The sequence below is a fragment of the Ambystoma mexicanum genome, chromosome 6q, assembly GCF_040938575.1.
Source record: "Ambystoma mexicanum isolate Mex_15411 chromosome 6q, UKY_AmexF1_1, whole genome shotgun sequence".
NCBI lineage: Eukaryota > Metazoa > Chordata > Amphibia > Caudata > Ambystomatidae > Ambystoma > Ambystoma mexicanum.
In genome coordinates this window covers 78108816-78128058 of record NC_090937.1, presented here as the reverse complement: position 1 = coordinate 78128058, position 19243 = coordinate 78108816, and the positions used below count along the sequence as shown (strand labels likewise).

Sequence of the window (19243 nt, the reverse complement as noted above, 5' to 3'; positions counted from 1 at the left end):
TCTAACAGCCCCCGGTGGCTCCAAATGGAAGAAGATTGGTGCATGACCCCGATTGAGACGCTGCTCCACTGCAAAGACTCCAAGGGGACCCAAGACCTGGGCCCTCTAGCCTCAACGAGGAATACAGTCGCGAGCTGGAAAAAGGCAGCCCGCCTATGGAAGTGCAAAAGTACAACGGGCCCCATCACACCATTCTGAGACAACCCAGACTTCTCTCCGGGAATCGCACCAAATCATTTCGAGAAATGGAGAGACGGGGGCTTAGAGACCTTGGGACACTTCTTTGAGAATGGACGCCCACTCAACTTCGAGGAGTGCAAAACCAAATTTAAGATCCCGGAGACCGAACGGTTCCGCTACACGCAACTGAGACATTGGCTCTCGAATGAACAAGTCAAGAAGCATGGCAGCAGGGACCTGACAGCACTAGAACACACCCTTACTGCCAACCCCCACCCTCCCCTCCAGTCCCCCGAGGGGGAAAATCTCCACACTGTTCAAGATATTGGACCGGACAGACCCCCCTAAAAAAGAACCATACATGCTAAGATGGGAAGACGACATCGGAAGAACGATTGAACTGGAGGAATGGTATCACATCTGGACCAGAGCGCAAAAAAGCTCAAAATGTGTGACAAACAAAGAAGGGGCATTCAAAGTTTGCTATAGGTGGTACCGCAACCCAGCTATCCCTGCTCAGAGTTGGAGGCGCTGCCCAGACCGAGGAACCCTATTCCACCTCTTTTGGACTTGCCCGAAAGCCACCCAATTCTGGAGGAACACCCTTGAACAGATCAAAGCAATTACGGGGCTTACTATCCCCTGGGACCCAGGAATTGTGTTGCTGGGGGCGACGGGAGATGGTCAACTCCCCTTAACAGGCTGCATGGCAGACCTCTGCTCTCACCTCCTAACAGCTGCCAAAAGCTCCATCGCTGGACTATGGAAAAACCCAGAGGGTCCATCCGCTCAAATGTGGTGGTCCAAATGTTGGGAAATCGTAGCAGTCGAAAAAGTCACAGCCATCAGTCACAGCCATCAGACTCGGCAACAGGTCTAAATTTGAGCGTACCTGGGCCCCCTTCCTGGTCTATGTACAGCAATTCCATGGCATGGTAAGACAGCCCCCGACGCTGCGTTGGATGGAAACCCAGGACTGAAAAGAAAGGGGCATAACATATAGCCGGTGACTGGAAAGACTTCTGATCACAACTGAGTCAGCAAAGGCTGCGTAGGCTAGAGGCACAAATCCGCTGAAACTTCCGCTGGAAGAACCCATCCTAAGCCCAAACATAAGGACATACCGAGAGGTTTATAACCCGCCAACCGTGAATGAAGTGGTCTTCCCGTTCCTACCCTGTATGTTGCTCCCCCACCTCCCTCATCCCCCTCCCCTCCCAGTTATTACTTGTTCTGTTCTCGGAGGAAATCTATGATTTGTTATGATTCAGTTATGTCATTTGCAGTTTTCTTCTCATAAGTGCCGTGGCAAGTCTGAAAAGCATGTAACACTTGAATATTTGCAAAGCTTGTTGTGCCAAAAAACAATAAAAATAATGTTGGGAAAAAAAAGACACCAGCTGGGTAAGAGAGGGAGGTGGAAGGGGAACTACAGGAGGCACTGAAACAGGACAGATCATTTACCGGGGTAAGGAAATACGCATATGATGTTTGTATATTATAAACTGACCTGCCTTGAAATAAAGTGGCCTTTCGACAAACCTTCAATCGACTGTCATATCATCATTTGAGTTGCGGCTCCCAAGGGCGCATTCTGCTCTGTGCGGATGCACAGAACATTCGTGCAAAACTTATTTGCATAGGTTTTCTCCACATCTGCACATTCTGGTGCCCAGGGCATGGGGAAAGTCAGTGTGGCTGCATACTTCACCCACTCACGCAGTGTGTATCTGCACAGGTGCAGGCATGATTATTTACAATGATGGGGTGCACGGCATGCATACTCTACAGCAAGCACGTTAACCCACTGAGATGCTTGACCTGCTTTTTGGGATCCACTGCAGTTTTCCATTAGTACATTCTATAACTATGTTGTTTCAAGGCAAGCTGAACTGTAACCTGGGGTTTCTAAGTGACCTGTTGAAACCACAGAATGGATCTTCCGGATCATGGTGTGGCTTAATCCGCACGAAGAAGATTACGGCACCTATGGTGGAACACTTCCCAGCCCATAAGCACAGCCCGGCAGATTTCACATGGACAATAATCGAAAAAATGGCTATCCCCACCAGAGGGGGGAATATACAGAACTTGCTGTTTAGACGGGAACAACTTTGGATTTTCTGTCTTAAAATAGACAAATTTGGGCGACGCACTGGCAATCATTGGCTACCCTATGAGCTAGATTGAAAGTGGACCAGTGGTTATCCCTCTAATTTCATGTTGTGATATAGTGTTGTGATTTGTGCTTCTCTCTACATTGCATTCCTCTGCATTCGCTCGCACTGTGTGAGAGCTATGGGGTCATGTGAGCTTTTGCCATTGAACATACAGTAATGAAACAGACTTTCATACCTTTTTGGTGACCAGTGCCCTCCAGGTATAATGTGGCTGGCCGATGTCTCTGCGACCAGCGACGCGCGTTGCCTGACTCTGCGATGGCCGCCGCCTCCTTCCGATAGGGCGGCCATGCTAGAACCAGGCGTGCGCGCGGCACACAATGGAAATAAAAACAGTCTGCAAACGCCGCCCGCTGAGAAACACATCTCTCGCGCGCGGTCCGTTACGCGAACAGAGACGAACACTCCAAGGTAAGCGACCACCCCTCGCAGCTTGCCTGGGACTGCCACTCTCCTCCACCCACTCCCTCCCCTCGAGCGTGGTGTCCTTGACTCAGACACGCGACTCATTGTGTAGACTTAGGATGTCCTCTTGTGTATGTTTGCTAAACCATCAGTGACCACGCAGCGCGTGTCACTTTAGACAGGATACACACTCAATTTGGTTAAAATAGATAGCAATTATCATGCTACCTGTTGCTTTTCCGAAACGATGCACTTAGGCATCACTATTGACAGTATTCATTGTCTTTTGGCCCAACAGGTTCCGGGCCGTCTCACCCACCGTGTTAAGTTACCAGACCACACGGAGCGGGTAAGCCTTCTCCCCTCATTAGATACTAATGTAGTGTTTCGAGACAATCCTTAGATATAGCACTAGATGTTTACCTGTGCCCAATCTCTCTCCCCTCCCTCCTTGTCACCTCTACAGGGAGTGTTTATGAAGAGATACAGACGTGATTACCAGCAGGCACATACCCAGATGCCCTGCGAAGCCCTGATGAATGTGGCCCACTAATTTGTTCCACAGAAACCGGTCGGCTAGAGAACGACCATACCTAGTGCACAACATGAACTACACAGGTTATGCTCGTTCGGATTAAGGACCCCCTGTCTAAGTATTCAGGGGTCTTTCCTGTAACCACCCTCAGAGAGAACATCGCTGAAGAAAAATTCTTCATTGTTTTTACAATTCCAACCTGCACCTGTTCATCCAGAGAAAACCTATTAAAATTAATGTTCATTTTTCATTTGGATGACAGCTAACACATGCAACAACCAATGCGGTAGAGCATGTGTTTTTTAGCACAACACATGTGCACAAGAGACTATTTGGAAAGCGCAATTAGCTAATTAGGCTTTTTGGCAAACTCCTCCCCACTCGATATTACTGTGTCTTCCCCAGTGTGAAAGTGGCTTAAGGCAACACTGACCCATCTCCATACACATCAGAGGTTTGCGGCATGCGCACAGTGACTAGGTGCGGAAGCCGGGGTTCTGCCATGGATCATTCTGCACACCAACCGCCTGCCATCATTCCGAGATAAACTCAGCGCTTTGTACAACAGCTATCAGAAAGGAGAGCCTCCATTCCAAAAATGGTGCCACCAGTCCACCATTAATCTGCGTACTGATACTGGTCAGGCTCCCTCTGCCTTTTCAAAGACAACTTGCCTCTGATCCCAGGTTTTCCCTTTTTAATTGGGTTGCTGGTCAAAACAACCTTGAACAAACGGTATTGCTTGTTAGGCCCCCCCATGGGGCTGATTCGTGCACGCTCAATAACCACACAGGAGCCATTGTGCACTCCAACCTTCCCTTTATACCTCCATTACATTACTGGCCTTTCCTTTTCCCTGCTCCTCCCTTTCCTCCTGTCTCCCGCCCCCTCCCATCGTCCTGAGCCTCCCTCTTAAAGGGGCTCTGTCCTCTTTCCCACTTGCAACACCTCCCCCTTGCTTAACATGAGACTTCCCGGGTCACATTTGATCGATGAGGCGTTGGGGTCTCTTTGTGGCTCGATGGGGCCTGCTTGGTTGCTCGTGGGTCTCTTCCGCGCTTTCTCGTTGCAGTGTTTCATGAGTCTCTGCTCTCTCCTTTTCCTTCCTCTCGATCGCTTCTCCTTCCGTTGGTTCATGCTCTTCAAAGTATAGCTCGTGGAGGAGGGAGTCCTTTGGCGTCATTTTGCCGTGATTCCCTGTCGTAGTTGTCACTTGTTCTTTGTCCTTTGTCGCTAGGATGGGGTCTATGCGGTCCATCTGTCTTTTGGGTTTGCTTGCTTCTCCTGCATCTTGCTCGGGCATGTGATCCTTCTTGTGGGTTACTGTGAATGACCTATAGTGGACGCTGATGAGTGCATGCTGTAGTGCTGTCCGGTGACCGAGACGGATGTGCCCTCTGGCGGGACTCGGTATCATGCGGATGGTGTCCGGCACTCTGCGGTCTCCTTGGGTTGGGTCACGTCGTGACTGTCCTTTAGGCTGTTCTGTCTGTGCCGTCCTCCATTTGACAGCATGGTTTTGTGGTTTGTCTAGGGGGTATTCTTCCGCCCTTGTCTGGTACAGTTGCCTTGTGCCGACGTTTTCTGTGACTTCCAGCCCCCCCGCACGATATTTCGAAGGGTACTGGGCGGTTGCGAAGCTCATAGTCCTCTCGCAGAGCGGGTGCGGTTCGTGTGCCAAGTGCTGGTCCGTCCTCTTTGTGGTGAGCTAACTCAGGGTAGAGGGGGTGTGCATGCCCGAGACCTCTGGGTGGGCTGGTGTTCATGGCCTTGATGTTTTTCCTGGTGTCTAACCGTGCTCTAGGTGCACTCGGGTCTCTTGCCTGGGGTGTGGGTTGGCATGCCGAGCTTGTGGGTGGTCCTGTTCTGCACATTCTCTGAAGGTGACCTTCCCGGCCACAGCGCCAGCATGTTCGTCCAAAGGCTGGGTATGGTTGTTTGTGGGTGTGTTTCCACCCTCGCCCGTGGCATTGCTCTGTGCTCGGGCTTTCTTGCCAGAGTCTTCTCAGTTTCCTCCTTCTCCAGGGTCGAGTGGGCTCAGGGTATTGCGGTTGCTCTTTCGTGAGGGCCGCAATGGCGTCGCGTTCAACTTTCCTTTCAATGGCAGCTGTCTGCGTCAACTCTCTCGTATGTTTTTGCCAGATTGAGTATTTCCGCTAGGGGTAGGGGCTTTATGAGAAGGTGTTTTCTGAATGTTGACGAGGTGTACCCGTCTGTGATCCTTAGTCTTATAGCTTCTTCATCATTGAAGTTGGCAAAGTCGCAGTCTCCTATCTTCTGCTGGAGACGTATGTCAAACTCTCCAATAAATTCGTGTGGACGCTGCCTGTGTTGGTTGAATGCAAGGCGTTCGTAGTGTTTGTTGGATCCTACTAGGAGTTTGTCGTTGACTGCATCGAGGAGAAGTTGGTACGTGGTTTTGTCTGTAGCTGGGATTGTCTTGATGATGTCCTTTACCTCTTTTCCTACCAAGTTCCTAAATACGCTGAGCTTGTTTGGCGGGTCTTTGTTCCCAATTGCACCTAGAAAGTCCTCAAAATCTTCGATCCATTCTTCCCATCTTGTTCCTTGGTCGTGGCGTGGGTGCAAGGCGAATGGGTCGGGTCTTCTCATGGCGGCAGCATGTGATGTGAGCCCAGGTTTGCTAGGGCTTGAGCGCCTGCGTCGGCATCTGCTTGTGCTTGGTCAATCATGGTGTGGGGCGCGTCGTGGTGCTCTGCGTGGTCGTTGGGCCTTGGTTGTTTCTCCTAGCCTTCTGGATGGTCATGGGCAGTTAGTTGGCCTGTGGCGTGGTTACTCGCATCCTTGGGTTGAGCAGCGGCAGTCCAGGTGCAGCTTTATTCTTTTGGGGCTGTTGGCAGAATTCAGGTGTGTTCCCTTGGTCGTCTACAGGGGTGAGAGAGGCGTGATGGCTCTCCACCTTGTGGTTATCCCCGTGGTGCTGCACAGTTGTGTTGGTTTCGTCCTTCTGTGGGCCTGTCAATTTTCTGCACCGGTGGCCTGCGTGGTGAGGGACACTAATGTGTCCCTTTGCTGTTCTAGAGCTGCATGGGGGTTCCAATAACATAGATCCACTGGGTGGGTGGCTCTGGGTGTTTTAGCGTGGTGTGGGTGTCCCCGTTAGTGCTCTCCGTTTACAGTTGTCTGGTTGTTTTGTTCCTGGGGGGGTACTCCCCTCTCTGTAGCAGTCTTTCTGTTGTTCTCCTTACCCCTCATTTGGGGCACCGTTGTAGAAACGTGCGTTGGTTGGGGTGACCGAGGGTGCTTTGTTAACGGCCTACGGGCCATGTATCTGGGTCATGGGCTTCCCGCCCAGACTTGCTAGTGTTGTGGCTGTGCGCATTAGGTAGGGGCAGCCACGGGTGCTGTGCTGACGACCTCTGGGCCGTTTATTTCATTGGTGGGCTTCCCGCCCAAATTTCACTGTCTTCACTATGGTTGGGGCAGCTGGGGCGCTGTGCAGCGGGCCGATAGCTCTAAAGTGGGTAGGGCGGTGTGTTCCGTTCCTCTGATCAGAGGCACCGGACCTCACGTGTGCGTGTGGCGCCACTTATTGCATGTATCGGGTGCACGTGTCCCTTGTGACCAATATTTTCTTGCTCGTCGGTCAGGGTACGGGCACTCGCGGGTTATTTTTATTTTTTTCTGTAGTGTCACTTACAGGGAGACGCGGGGTTAATTGCTGCTGGGCCCCGCGCTTGTCGGTCCTGCAGATGTGGGGTGGGAAGCGCGGGTAATCGCAATCCGCTTTTAGTGTCCCTTCCCAGCCCCCGGCAGAGCTCCTTACTTGCTGGCGGATGTGTCCACGGTAGTCTGTCCTTTTCTCCCTCTCGCGGGTGGGAGGGATGTTCCAGCCGGGCCTGTTGCGCAGTGTCGGAGTTCGGCGGCGGCGTTCTCCACTGCTCCGGTCAATGTTCTTCCCTGTAGTGAGGCGCACGGGCCTCCCTTGCGGCTTCGGGCACACGGACCCTCTCCTTTCCCTCTGCAGGGCACACAGGCCCACCTCCTTGCTGGTGTGCGTGTTCGTTCGCACAGCTGGGCTCACGGGCCCTCCTGGACTGCTGGGCGCTCTGGTCCACCGCTGCCGGGCTCAAAGGCCCTCTTGGACTGCTGGGCTATTAGGTCCACTGCTGCTGGGCTCACGGGTCCTCCTGGACTGCTGGGCTCTTAGGTCCACCGCTGCTGGGCTCACGGGCCCTCCTGGACTGCTCGGCACTCGGGTCCTTCTTCTGGCTTCTGTCGTTGCAGGGCACCCAGGCCCACCATTCCACCTTGCTGCAGGGCGTGCAAGCCCTCCGTTCTTGCACGGTACACGGGCCCACCAACACTGCAGGGCACACAGGCCCCTCTTTCACTGCGGGCACACGGGGCCCTGGGATGCTGCTGGGCACACAGGCCCTCCTCCTCCTCTGCTGCTGGGCGTACTCAGCCCGCCTAATCCACGCTGCTGGGCCGTCCTCTTCCTTCAGACGCGGCGCTCCCCGTTCCAGGGAACTTCCATCAAGGCACTGCTGGCGTATGTATCGCCTCGTCGCCAGTTGTTAGGCCCCCCCATGGGGCTGATTCGTGCACGCTCAATAACCACACAGGAGCCATTGTGCACTCCAACCTTCCCTTTATTCCTCCATTACATTACTGCCCTTTCCTTTTCCCTGCTCCTCCCTTTCCTCCTGTCTCCTGCCCCCTCCCATCGTGCTGATCCTCCCTCTTAAAGGGGCTCTGCCCTTTTTCCCACTTGCAACATTATCTTTGAACCATGCTGAAATTTCAAAAATGACTCGATCCTGTCTGGTGGCTCACACACTGGATTACAAAGGCGGCCACCAAACAAAAATGGTGGCCGGGCTCAGAGAGCCTCTGACCCACGTACCGTTACGTAGAACTCTGTCCAGAAGAGGCAGAGCCAGCACCTGCTGCCGCTGCCCGCCTCAGGGCAATCGCGCAGCCGCGAGGGAAATTTCGCCTACCAGCCCAATTGCGCTCATCGGGGCAATTGCGACGGCAATTGCAACGGCAATTGCAAAAACACAGGACGCCTGAGCACAGCAAGCTAATGTGTCTCTTGAACAACGCATGCGCAATAATGTTCTTCTCGGAAAAACGACTTCGGAAGTCGTTAAACTGCACCGAGCGATTTAGGCGAAACATTGAAGTAAGATCTTGCACCAAATCCCGACAGGTGTAAAAATCGGACGTTACACCGGCGCTTCCAGAACAACATGAACGAGTTACCGGGTTCCGGGCTGGTGAGTGTGACGCAGCGTGAGCGCGGCCCTTGTGATTGGGGAAGGTGGTAATACCCACCTTCTTCTTACTGCATTTTGTTCCTGTTTGTGCTCCATGCACTCACTAGTCGGAAGGTCCGGTCGGCACTGTGACTGCAGTCCTAGGCCTTGGCTTACAGTTCCATTGGGATGGGCGTTTTAAAAACATGTGTGCGCAGGACATATCACACTTTTAGATATTTTGGATAAACCCTGTTCTTGCTTTGCTCCTTCCCTGGAAGAGCTTCAGTCTCTAGGCGCAGTAATCAACATCGCCATGGATGCGAGGTTGTTATACAATGCTACTTTTTCCATTTGACCAATCTGATGTATCCATTTATCATTCATATTTAAGAAGCAAGTGAGAAGTGTTACAATGTAAAGAAGCAGAGACTTTGATTGTTTACTCTCATCCTATGATGGGACCGCTTGGAATATGACCTCTTTTTTTAATGTCAATGGGCCTCATTAAACGGAAGGCGGTAAACCATGGTGCTATTAGCACCATGGTTGCCGCCGGTACCATACCTGTACCACCATGGAGGAAAGGGGAATTACAGCCCCATTCCAAAGTTGGCGGGGCGGTAATTCCCCCTTCGTCCATGGCCCTTCCCCATTCTCATTTTTGCCCCATAGGGCATAATGGGAATGGGGAAGGAGCTAATTACAGTACCCCGTATTGCAGTACGGTAATTAGCACCAAGGTCCCTTTGCGGGTCCCAACTTTAACGGCTGGTCTAGACCAGCCGTTAAGGTCGGGTCCCGCAAAGGGACCGCGTAGTAAGGCGGTAAGGGTTTACCGGTACCGGTGCCCTTACCTGTACCGGCAAACCCTTACCGCCTACAATGTGTTGTTTTATGCCACTGGGTTGATGGCACATCCCCACGTTTAGACCTACCATAGCATCCTGTTCCACAGCGTGTCACACTATTTTTGTGCATATACATAGTGCAGGGTCTACCTAAGCTTTGGTCATACTGTACAACATGAACATTCTGAGCTGTGGCATTGACATGGCAGTCTACTCCAAACGTTTGTCCACAAGTCACTACCCATGCTTGTATAGCCCTCAAACTGTAAAATCTGAGTTTCAAGTGTTGTCCATGGTCCCCAATCCACAAATATTAGCGGGGTCTCCACAGCATTTTGGGATACTTTAGTCAAATAGTAAGTTCAAAAGAAGGCTCACTATCATTCAGTGACCCGTGACCCTCGAAAATATGAATCCATTCAAATTCCTTTTCAATGAAAACTGAACATTTCAATTTCAATGAGCACAGACAACTTTGAAAGGAAGGGGTCTATACAGCTGAATTGAATATGATTTTTCAAAGGTTGCAGCAGGATATTGAACGTTTTCTGAACAATAAAAAGTGTAGCCCGTAAGAGCTATGTGTGTAACGTGGGGAAAAATAAATGGAATGTCATATATTGATTTAATTTGTCGCTGATGACAGTTGGGCCCTTCCCAGACGAGGACATATCTCTTCTGATGACCCGTGCTCACTCTACTGCTGCACCAACTTGCCCTTTCCCATTTGCCCTTATTTCTAAAGTCTACCCCTCTCTCTTTCCCAATCATTTCCCCACCCTCTCAGCTCCCCATCCCATCTACTGCCTGCAATCTGTGACTTTACTTTGACTCTGCTCTATCCTTTAAACATCAAATTTCAAGCTCCTCTCGTTCCTGTCGCTATCATCTATTCAAAATTCACAAAGTTCGCGCTTTCCTGACTTTTGATGCAACCACAGTATTGATATCTTCGTTAATTTTCTCACGCCTCTTCTATTGTTCCACTATGCTTTTCGTCCTCCCAACTTATCAACTTGCTCCTTTTGAAATCTGTCGTCAATGCCTCTCTATTTGTGTACTTTTCTGCTTGGCTGGCTCTGTGTTAGGCAGAAACCTGTGCAGTTTCCTTAGGGACCACTGCAAAAGGCTTAAGACTAAAGGTGTTGGCAGTAAACCCAATTGGTAGCAGTCTGTACCACCCAGATTTACCTGGTAGCTGCTGAGCAGCCAGACTTCTCTCAAGAAGAGTTAGACAGTATATAGAGTATACAAGGTAGGTACCAAAATACAGTAGCACAAGCAAACACTGACCAGAGCTTGGGTATGAAAGTATATATTTTTTTTATTTTATTTTTTATTTGAAAAAAAATAGTTTTATCATATAGAAAAAACTTTTGTTTCAAATGACCAAATAAGAAGTCCAGTTCAAAACAGCAAAATAAGGATTTATCACAATTGATCCACAGATTTCCCTAAAGGGAATAATTCCCTAACACCGGAACGTGTCTATGTTCATCTGCGAGTGAATTATGGCCGGCCGAAAGGGCAACAAAAAAAAAAAAAGAAACTCAGACACAGAGACGGACAAGATTAACCGGAGTCTACTATCAATCATGTGTCAATTCCAGTCAGCGCCTGGACAATGAATGGTGAGTCCACAAAGCCAGCCCAAATGAGCCACACCCATTTTGGTAGCACAGGTTAGCAGGGAGATTGCAGCAGCACGTTTAAGTAATTTACAATGGCACAGACGTGTTTAACGTTGTTGCCACTGGAAATTAATCGCCACCAGGCTTCCATGTCTCCATCAAGAGGTGCAAATTGGCCGAGGTGCTTTTAAAGTAAGTCGCAGATAGCTTGGCATTCGAGAATTAGATGTTTTAAAGTTTCGATATGCCATCGACAAAAACGGCATAAATTGTCCTTGGATAAAGTGTCTTTTCTTGGCCATAAGATTTCATTTGTTTTCATGATGTTTACACGAAATCTCAGGAAGGGTGATTGTGCGTTTAATTTTTTTGTGATCCAGTCTCAGCCATTTTGTTGAAGCCAACTGATCGTGTGCTTCCAAGTTGATAATCCATGCCCAGGCGTCGAATTTTCTTTTCGCATGTTGTGGCCGCAAAAACAGATCATAATTACCAATTTCCACAGCATTAACCCATTGTTGCTCCCTTGATCGCCATAGATCTAATAGGCAGTCACAAGAGGATTCGTGCTCACTTGAAAAAATACAATATGCCACTGGTTTGCTGTTTTCTGTCATCTTTCGCAACAATGCAATGGATTTCCAAATCATGTGGCTATAAAGAGAATTCAAGGACAATTCATGTCGTAAGGTAATGACAGAGACACACATCGGAAGGTTTAGTGCACGTCGCCAGAATCAATCCTCTAGCTGATTCCAGGTTTGCTCTTTGATGTGCCAGCTTGCTTCTGCGCCAAAGGTCAATATCGGTACTACCTTTTGCAGATAGAACATTATGATTGGAGTTAGCGAAAATTTGCCAAAACTTTTATTTATTTTGGCTGCTTGAAGAGCCAATCTTAAACATTTTACTTCCAGGTCTTCCACCCATGGGTTTTCATAGAGCGAGTTGTTAAACTGAACTCCTAGGTAACGTATTGAGTTCACTGATGACAAGAGCTGGCCACCAACCGCCCATCTGAAGGCTTTGTCTTTCCAACTTCTCACATGGCCAATTGACACGATTTTTGTTTTTTCAGAGTTTATTTGTAGCTCATTGACCGATAGATAGTCGTAAAGACAACGAAGAAGTTGCTGCAAACCAACTTGAGTTCGATCCATCAAAACCAGATCGTCAGCGTAGGCGATGTGTCTTATGGCGGTCTGGTTTATTTTAGGAGGAAAGCAGTGGGCTTGATCTAAATAGGGCGGTAAATCCGCTAGAAATAATTTGAACAGATCGGCTGCCAAGGGGCACCCTTGCTTTACCCCTCTTGTTGTTATGATTTTATCAGATAATTCTCTTGTTAAGACGCACTCGAATCGAAGTATTCGAGTGAAGAGCCATTATTGGATTGAGTATACCAGCTGGACACTTCCATTTTTGTAATTTTAACCAAAGCAGATTACGATTTATGCCATCAAAGGCTTGCTTCATGGCAATGAAGGCCAGATGTACCTTTGGTGTTTGCTTTCTGGGATTCATATTTCAAGATGGTTAATATTGAAAGGTTTACGTCAACGCCAACGCCCTTTGAGAATCCAGTTTGGCGGTCACCTAGGATACCGGCCTCATAGGCCCAAGTTGCCAACTTCGATCTCAAGTTTGATCCAAAAATGTTGGCAATCGAGTCAAGTAGGGCGATCGGACGATAATTTTCAGGAGAATCCCAACGCCCCTTCTTGTGGATCGGAACCACAATTGCAGTTAGCCATGATTCAGGCAGTGAGTTGTGTTTGCTAATTTTCTGAAACAGGCATTCAATGAATGGAGCCCATAACGGCGTGTTTTTTTTTTTTTTTAGCATTAGATTACTAATCGGGTCAGGGCCGGCTGCGCGTGAGTTCTTTAACAGTTTGATTGCGCGAATTATGACCTCAAGCGACATATCTGTGTTCCATGGCTCGCCTTTGCACCTAAGCTCTAATTCCATTTCATGGTTCAGACTGTTAAAGACTTTAGTGAAATGCTCACGCCAGATATCGGCTGAAATAATGTTCTGTGTTGAATTCAGGCTATTTGCGTGGCCCATATTCGAGATTTGCCATTTGTCACGTGTGTTTTTAGTTGGCATGAATTTCATCATTAATTCAGCCCGATCTTGCTCCATTATAATGCGATTGGAGGTTGCACAATTTCTATACAATGCACACCTTTCCCTCACTTCCACTAGTAATTTCTGTTTTGACGTGTTTTTTTTTTAATCGTCTCAAGTCCCTTCTTTTTTTTTTTCTCGTGCATGAGCTTGCAGAACAAATGTTTATGACTTTTTTGTTGTGTTTTCGGACCATTATTGTCTGTTATATATATCGATAGAAGGGGGGTATAATCCACCCCGAGTGGCAAGCTCAGAAGTTTGTCAGTTAGGCAGCCAATCTGATTAAGACTGATCTGCAACCGATTTCCACCCATGTTTGTTTCAACTGGTAAGTTGTATAGAAGTGTGGAAGTTGATGTGGCCAGCATACATTCAAGGTTTAATAACCTGTGGTCACTATTGGACATTTGTTGGACATGCAGTGTGTTGATCTTTGATTCGAATGATCTCGAGATCCAAATATAATCGATGATGCTGTGCAAGGGCTCTCTATGCCAAGTTGGTTGTGCAGGTGTATCACCTTTAACCGCACCGTTTAGCATTACACAGTTGCGTATTTTCATTGCCTTAGACCATTTTTGAGCTCTTTCTCCAATCTTTTCTTTGGAAATCTGACGATAGATTTGATCGTTTGGAACATATTTAAACCAGGTGCAATTTAGATCTCCGCAGCATATGATTGTTAAATTACTGTATTTTAAGGTTGCTTTATCCATCAAAGAGCATACGGCGTCCATGAATTCCTTCGTGCGGATGTTTGCCGAATTCCAATAACAGTTGATGATTGGAAGCAATGTTTTTTTTGATTCAACGTTATCGCACATTGAGTGCATAATTGTTCCTTCTACAAATGGATTTGGATTAAATGCTTCTGGTGTTGACCAATTTTGTGACAAGCGGACCATAGTTATAAGTCCTGCGTTTGGACGGCCATGAGCATTTTTAATGGCTGGATTGACTAATATAGTAAAGCCATCTCTCATGGGAGCCTCAGACAGCCATGTCTCTTGTAGACAGATGGCAAACACATTTCCAAGTGGGACTTCAAAATCATTGAATAAATGACTGAACCCACGAGTGTTCCAAGAGAGAATGGTATAACCGACCTCCACTAACGTCAATCATGGCTAGACTGGTGCATTTACTCTCGAGCGACTCCCATAGTTGTTCTTAAAGTGCTCTGTGCGATCCTGAGTACCAACTGAGCTCAAGAGCTTTCGAAAATTTGCAACGTCTTCAACTTTTTTAGCAAGTAATTGTTTGTCAGGCCTCTTGGAGAAGTTATTTGTAATTGCGGTCTCTGGTTCAGTTGAAATGTCGAAACCAAACATCAGGAGGTCATCTGCAGCTTTCTTTAAAGTATTACGGACCCCAATTGAGTTGATGTGCAGCAGAACGGAATCAGAGCATTGCTCTGTGACATATTCAACAATTTTGTCATCAGTGTCAATCGACCGCAGAGGTGGAATGTGTTTAAACTGCCTTAGAACGTTTGTGCGGTTCAAATTTAGCTTGTTGTCATCGCCAAGAATATTTTGTAATCTTAATTTATAGTTACATTTTGGAGTTTGCTGGGATCTACTTTCAGGGGCCCTTAGTTTGGAAGTGGTCAGCTGTTTACGTTGGTTTAAGGTTAGTTTTGGATTTAGGTTCGAACCCTCCAGGGCGGATTTGACTGACCCTTCTTCTGCTGCACTCAGCCTTGAAGGTTTGACTGCCCCTCGCCGCTTGGGCATGGCACTCTTTGCAGGAAGTGAAGTGTGACGGGGAGACCGTGGCGACGGCAAGTCTACCTCGCCACGAATTTGAGACGTTTCATCATCGCCTGAGATGGAATAGGTTGATAAGTTACATAAATCAGGCAAGGAGTATTTCACTGAAGCGGCGGATGAGCAGTCGTCAGAATTTATGCGTCGCTGTTTAGCTCCAGGTTTCGAAAAAGGAAGTTGTCCAATTTTTTGGGTCGATAAATTCTCAGTAAAAGATTTCATGTTACGCTTGAATAGGCCCAGTCTTGGTGGAGTTGTTAAATTCCCGATGAAGCTTTTGGTGGATGAGTGTATAGCTTGCTTTGGATTTGGGCCTGACATCGTCGTCTTTCCCTTTCTTAGATGTACCAAGGACTTCGCACTGTGCACACCAGCTTTCCTTTTTGGCACAGCACCTAGGTCACCTGTTTTAGATGGACCTGAGAAAATGCCAAATGATGAAAATGGATTATTGGGAAGAACAGTTTGTGGCACAAAATGATTTAGAGAGCCAGCATCCTTTGGAGGGCCGACATTTATCAAGGCAGACGAATCATTTTCCATGAGAGATTGTATTACATCAAGTGATGGTAGTGAAGTTACTTTCGACAAGTCATCTGCACTTGTTGTTGCCATACGTGCACTGGGTATGGAAACATTTGAGGCAAGCTTTGGCTTGGAAGTTTGTAAGCTTACATCCAGAGACGAAGGCATCGAATTTGCACTCCTGGATGATGATGAAGAGTGTGTGACCATGTTAGCATTTTCTATTGTCTGCTGGTATGATTTTTTTTTTTGCTAAGTCTGCAATCGCGTTTATGAGAGCTGTTAACAGGTTTTCGTTTCTCCCTTGGTTAGTTGAGATGGAGTCGCTTATACTCGATTGCCAGCGTGAACGTGAGACTTCTTCTAATTGCATTTGTTGTTTTGTGAACATGATGAAGTTGTCAATTCTATCAAGTTTTGTAATGAGGTTCAGTAACATCGTTCCCTGGTCACGGATGGTTTCATTCATAGTCTCATACAGTTTTACAAAAGGAATCATTGCTTGAGAAGAGGCCGCAAGCACATTATTATGGATTTGAATAGCAGCAGCAACTGATAAACTGGATTTTGAGCTTGGGGTCTTGCAAGATTCATTGGCAGCACTTGTTTCATTTGATAGATCCTTGCTTGGGGAAAAGAATGTAGGCAATGACAATGGGGTCATGGTAGCACTCACTCTTTTTTTGCTCGTTTTCCCTTCTGGACAGTTGCCTACATGTTGCGGTGTTTGAGATTGCTTTTGTTGTCCATTCTGAGGCGAGAACTGCAGAGACGATCATGCCGGAACTGACAATGTACTAATGCCAGTGCCTGAGTTCTGGTAACTCGTGTTCGGGGCAGAGTTCTGCAGTGCCAGACTAAGCGTGTCCTTCCGAGGACGCGCTTGCAGAAATGCCTCAGACGTGGCAGTAGGAAGAATTTTTGATGGGGCTTTAAAGATATGACTTTTGTGAGGGGGCACTGACCCCACCAGGAAGTTCATGTTGCAAAGTACATACAATGCTTGAGATGGAGTTGAGTGGATCCAATAAGATGGAATTTAGTGCAGAAATTGTTTCACAACGTGGCTCGAGCGGTAACTTTTGGTAAGGAGCTGAGATACACTTGCAAAGGCATTGTAGACTTATGGTCTGTATAGTCATTTTCCGGTTGAGCTTGAGATTGAGTAGCAGGTCTCAATGGAGAGATCAGGTTAATTGTGGGAGACTCTGTATTTTCTGCACATTTAATCGGACATGCAGCTTCATTCATTTTAGCAGCTGGGAGACAGGCAGCATTTGGTGGTTGGTCCTGGTCCACAATAGCTGCACACATAATTTCTGCATCCGTTAAGTCAAACGGGAAAAAGGAGATATCACTAGAGACAGTTTACATAGATGAGGAAGCGTCATCCAACCCTTCCTCCACAGGCGGAGGTGGGCTTAAATTTGCAAGGGAAAGTAGCGGAATTGGGCACATTGTCCTTTCTTGAGCTGTCTCACTATGCGTAATGGCCATTAATGTGTCAGTGTCTGAAGAGTTTGAATCACAAGGGTCAGTATTAATCACTAAGGCAACATGGTGCACTTGAGCAGTTATTTGGTTAGAAGCAACAGGTGTGTTTAAAACAACCACTTGCTTGCTTACCTTAGCACCGGTCTTGCTCTTTCCTGGGATGGCAGTCCATGGGTTCAGCATTCGTCGCTGTTGGAGAGTTTATGGAGAGTCTGGGGGCCTCGCGCTGAGTTGGCCACCGCAGCTTTTGGAGAGTCAGCCATGCTAAGGCGATCCCAGCGATCCAGCAAACAGCCGCTGTAGAAAACACTCAACCTTAACATACGAGGGGTTTACGCCGCGAGGGTGCCTGGGTTCTCCTTTTATCAGTGCACTTCCTGGAAGGGGCGGGGCTTAGGTCCACGCCACACGCCGACTTCTCCACGGCAACAAGGAAGCCAGGAAGCAATGGAGGACTGAGGAAATGTCACAGGCGCAAACAGCAAACAGCCGCTGTAGAAAACACTCGCCCTTAACACACAAGGGCTTTATTTAAAAACACACTTTGTAAAATCCACTAACACTAATATGGCAAGCAAGTTCAAACACAGTCACTATTAATATATATACATCCCTGATCACTTATTGAACAAGTCTGAGTTAAAAAACCAGACAGAGGTGAGCGCTTAACCTAAGATGGCACTCCAATAAGTTAATTAAAAAGGGAGGGAAAAAGGCAGAATTAGGAACATGCACAATACCAACTCTTTAAGAGAACCAGAGCAAGTCAGAAAAGGCAGAGTCCACTGGGGAGCAAGAAAGTCATAGGCCAGGCCCACTCTTGGAGAGATCAAGGTGGAATGTGTCCAAGATCACACAGTTGAATAGTACTTTTCAAGAGTCTTTGCAAAGAGTTCAAAAAGGGTTGAATCAAGTCAGGAAAAGTTAGTTAGGAGGTCCCAAGTCACCCCAGGATAGAAAGTCAAGGATTTACGGGACACCTTGGACAGTCTGTTGCAAGGGACACCAGGTGGGACACAGTACCTGAAATGGTGAGAAAGCTCCAGCGGGGGCAGTTGTTCCTAGCAGTGGGTGCAAGTCGGTCCTTCGTCCAGGGGAAGAGAAGATCTCGACGTGGAGCAAAGCTGAAGGTCGTTGCACTGCCAGGGAAGAAACCAGCCGCAGAGTTTCCTGGTTAAAAGGTACTACCCTTTTATTTTCTGTAGTGGTGAAGCGTGGCTATCCGGCTGCCGGGGTGCTTGGCACGGGCGATTCGACCAGGAGACGATCCAGGAAGGCGAAAAGAGGGCGAACTGGTTATCCCCATCAGTTCAGAGGAAGAAGACTCTCCGGGATGAAGATCTTCTCTGTCGTTGGGAAGTGGTGAGATGGTTCATCAGGGCTCCACCGGTGGTGTCGTCGTTGCAGATCGGCTCAGCTTCTCCCTCTTCGGATTCTTTGGCCCTGTGGCGACTTCTGAAGTTCCAGTCCCCAAAGCCCTGCTTTTATGCAGAAAACCCCCATTCATCAGCCTTGCTGTCACTCAAACATGCTGGCCAATCACACAAGAGTGCGACTTGAGTTGCCGAGGCAACTCATTCCAGGGTGCCTATTCCCCCCTCCCACACATTCTGTAGACCCAGACAGAGTGGCACCAATTTTGGAGGCTTCTGTGGAGAAGCCCGCCAAAAGTGGAACAAAGGGTTCGACTTGGGTTGGAGTTACAGAGGCGAACACAAACACCATTTTAAAACCGAGTCCTGGCAAAAAGACCCAACTGGGGAATAAATATTAAATAAATAACCCGGGGGTATCTTTAACATTGCACCAAAAAGTGGTGCGTTTAAAATGAATGGGAAATTCCCATAGGAAATATTCAGGCGGAATATTTCGCGTGGTAACCACTGCCACCAGCCAGAAACTCAACGAGGAGGGACTGCACAGTGCCCCCTCGAAAAACAGACACAGGGGCAATCTAATAACCCCTACCAGTACTTCCACAATATAATGGTTTGTACTGGTTCTGTTCACAATTTAAGACTAGTAAAGTCAATTGTGACTTTACATGCCCTGGGAGACAGTAGTCCGTCCTAGGGTATGGAGTCTATGTTTGGGGGTCACTATGACACCCCTGTGTTACTGCACTGAGGGTGCTGTGTAACACACTTACCAAAAACCACATGAAACCCTATGGAGTAAAGGACCCCATAGCCCATAAAACACATTACAAAGTCAAAGGATTTCTCAAATCATGTCTAAGAGTGGGAGAAATAAATAAACCCCAAAAATCCAGCAAAGCTGCTGGGGGCCTCGCTAGGTGTGGGAAATTAGC

The 19243-nt window shown here is 47.9% G+C and overlaps 1 protein-coding gene across 4 annotated transcripts in view; it reads left to right on the top strand.

The window, feature by feature from the left end:
- Positions 1 to 8051: 8051 nt before the first annotated feature.
- Positions 8052 to 19243, top strand: part of CENPC (centromere protein C) — a 1963500-nt gene continuing 1952308 nt past the window's right edge. For 2 of the 4 annotated variants that reach the window (XM_069630492.1, XM_069630490.1), the window contains exon 1: positions 8060 to 8546. Coding sequence is in view for 3 of the 4 variants with exons in the window: in XM_069630490.1 (XP_069486591.1) it covers positions 8520 to 8546 (27 nt within the window). In the remaining variant the exon portion in view is untranslated. Of the gene's footprint in view, positions 8547 to 19243 lie in introns of all 4 variants that reach the window. The other 2 variants (XM_069630494.1, XM_069630493.1) reach the window with 2 other exon arrangements.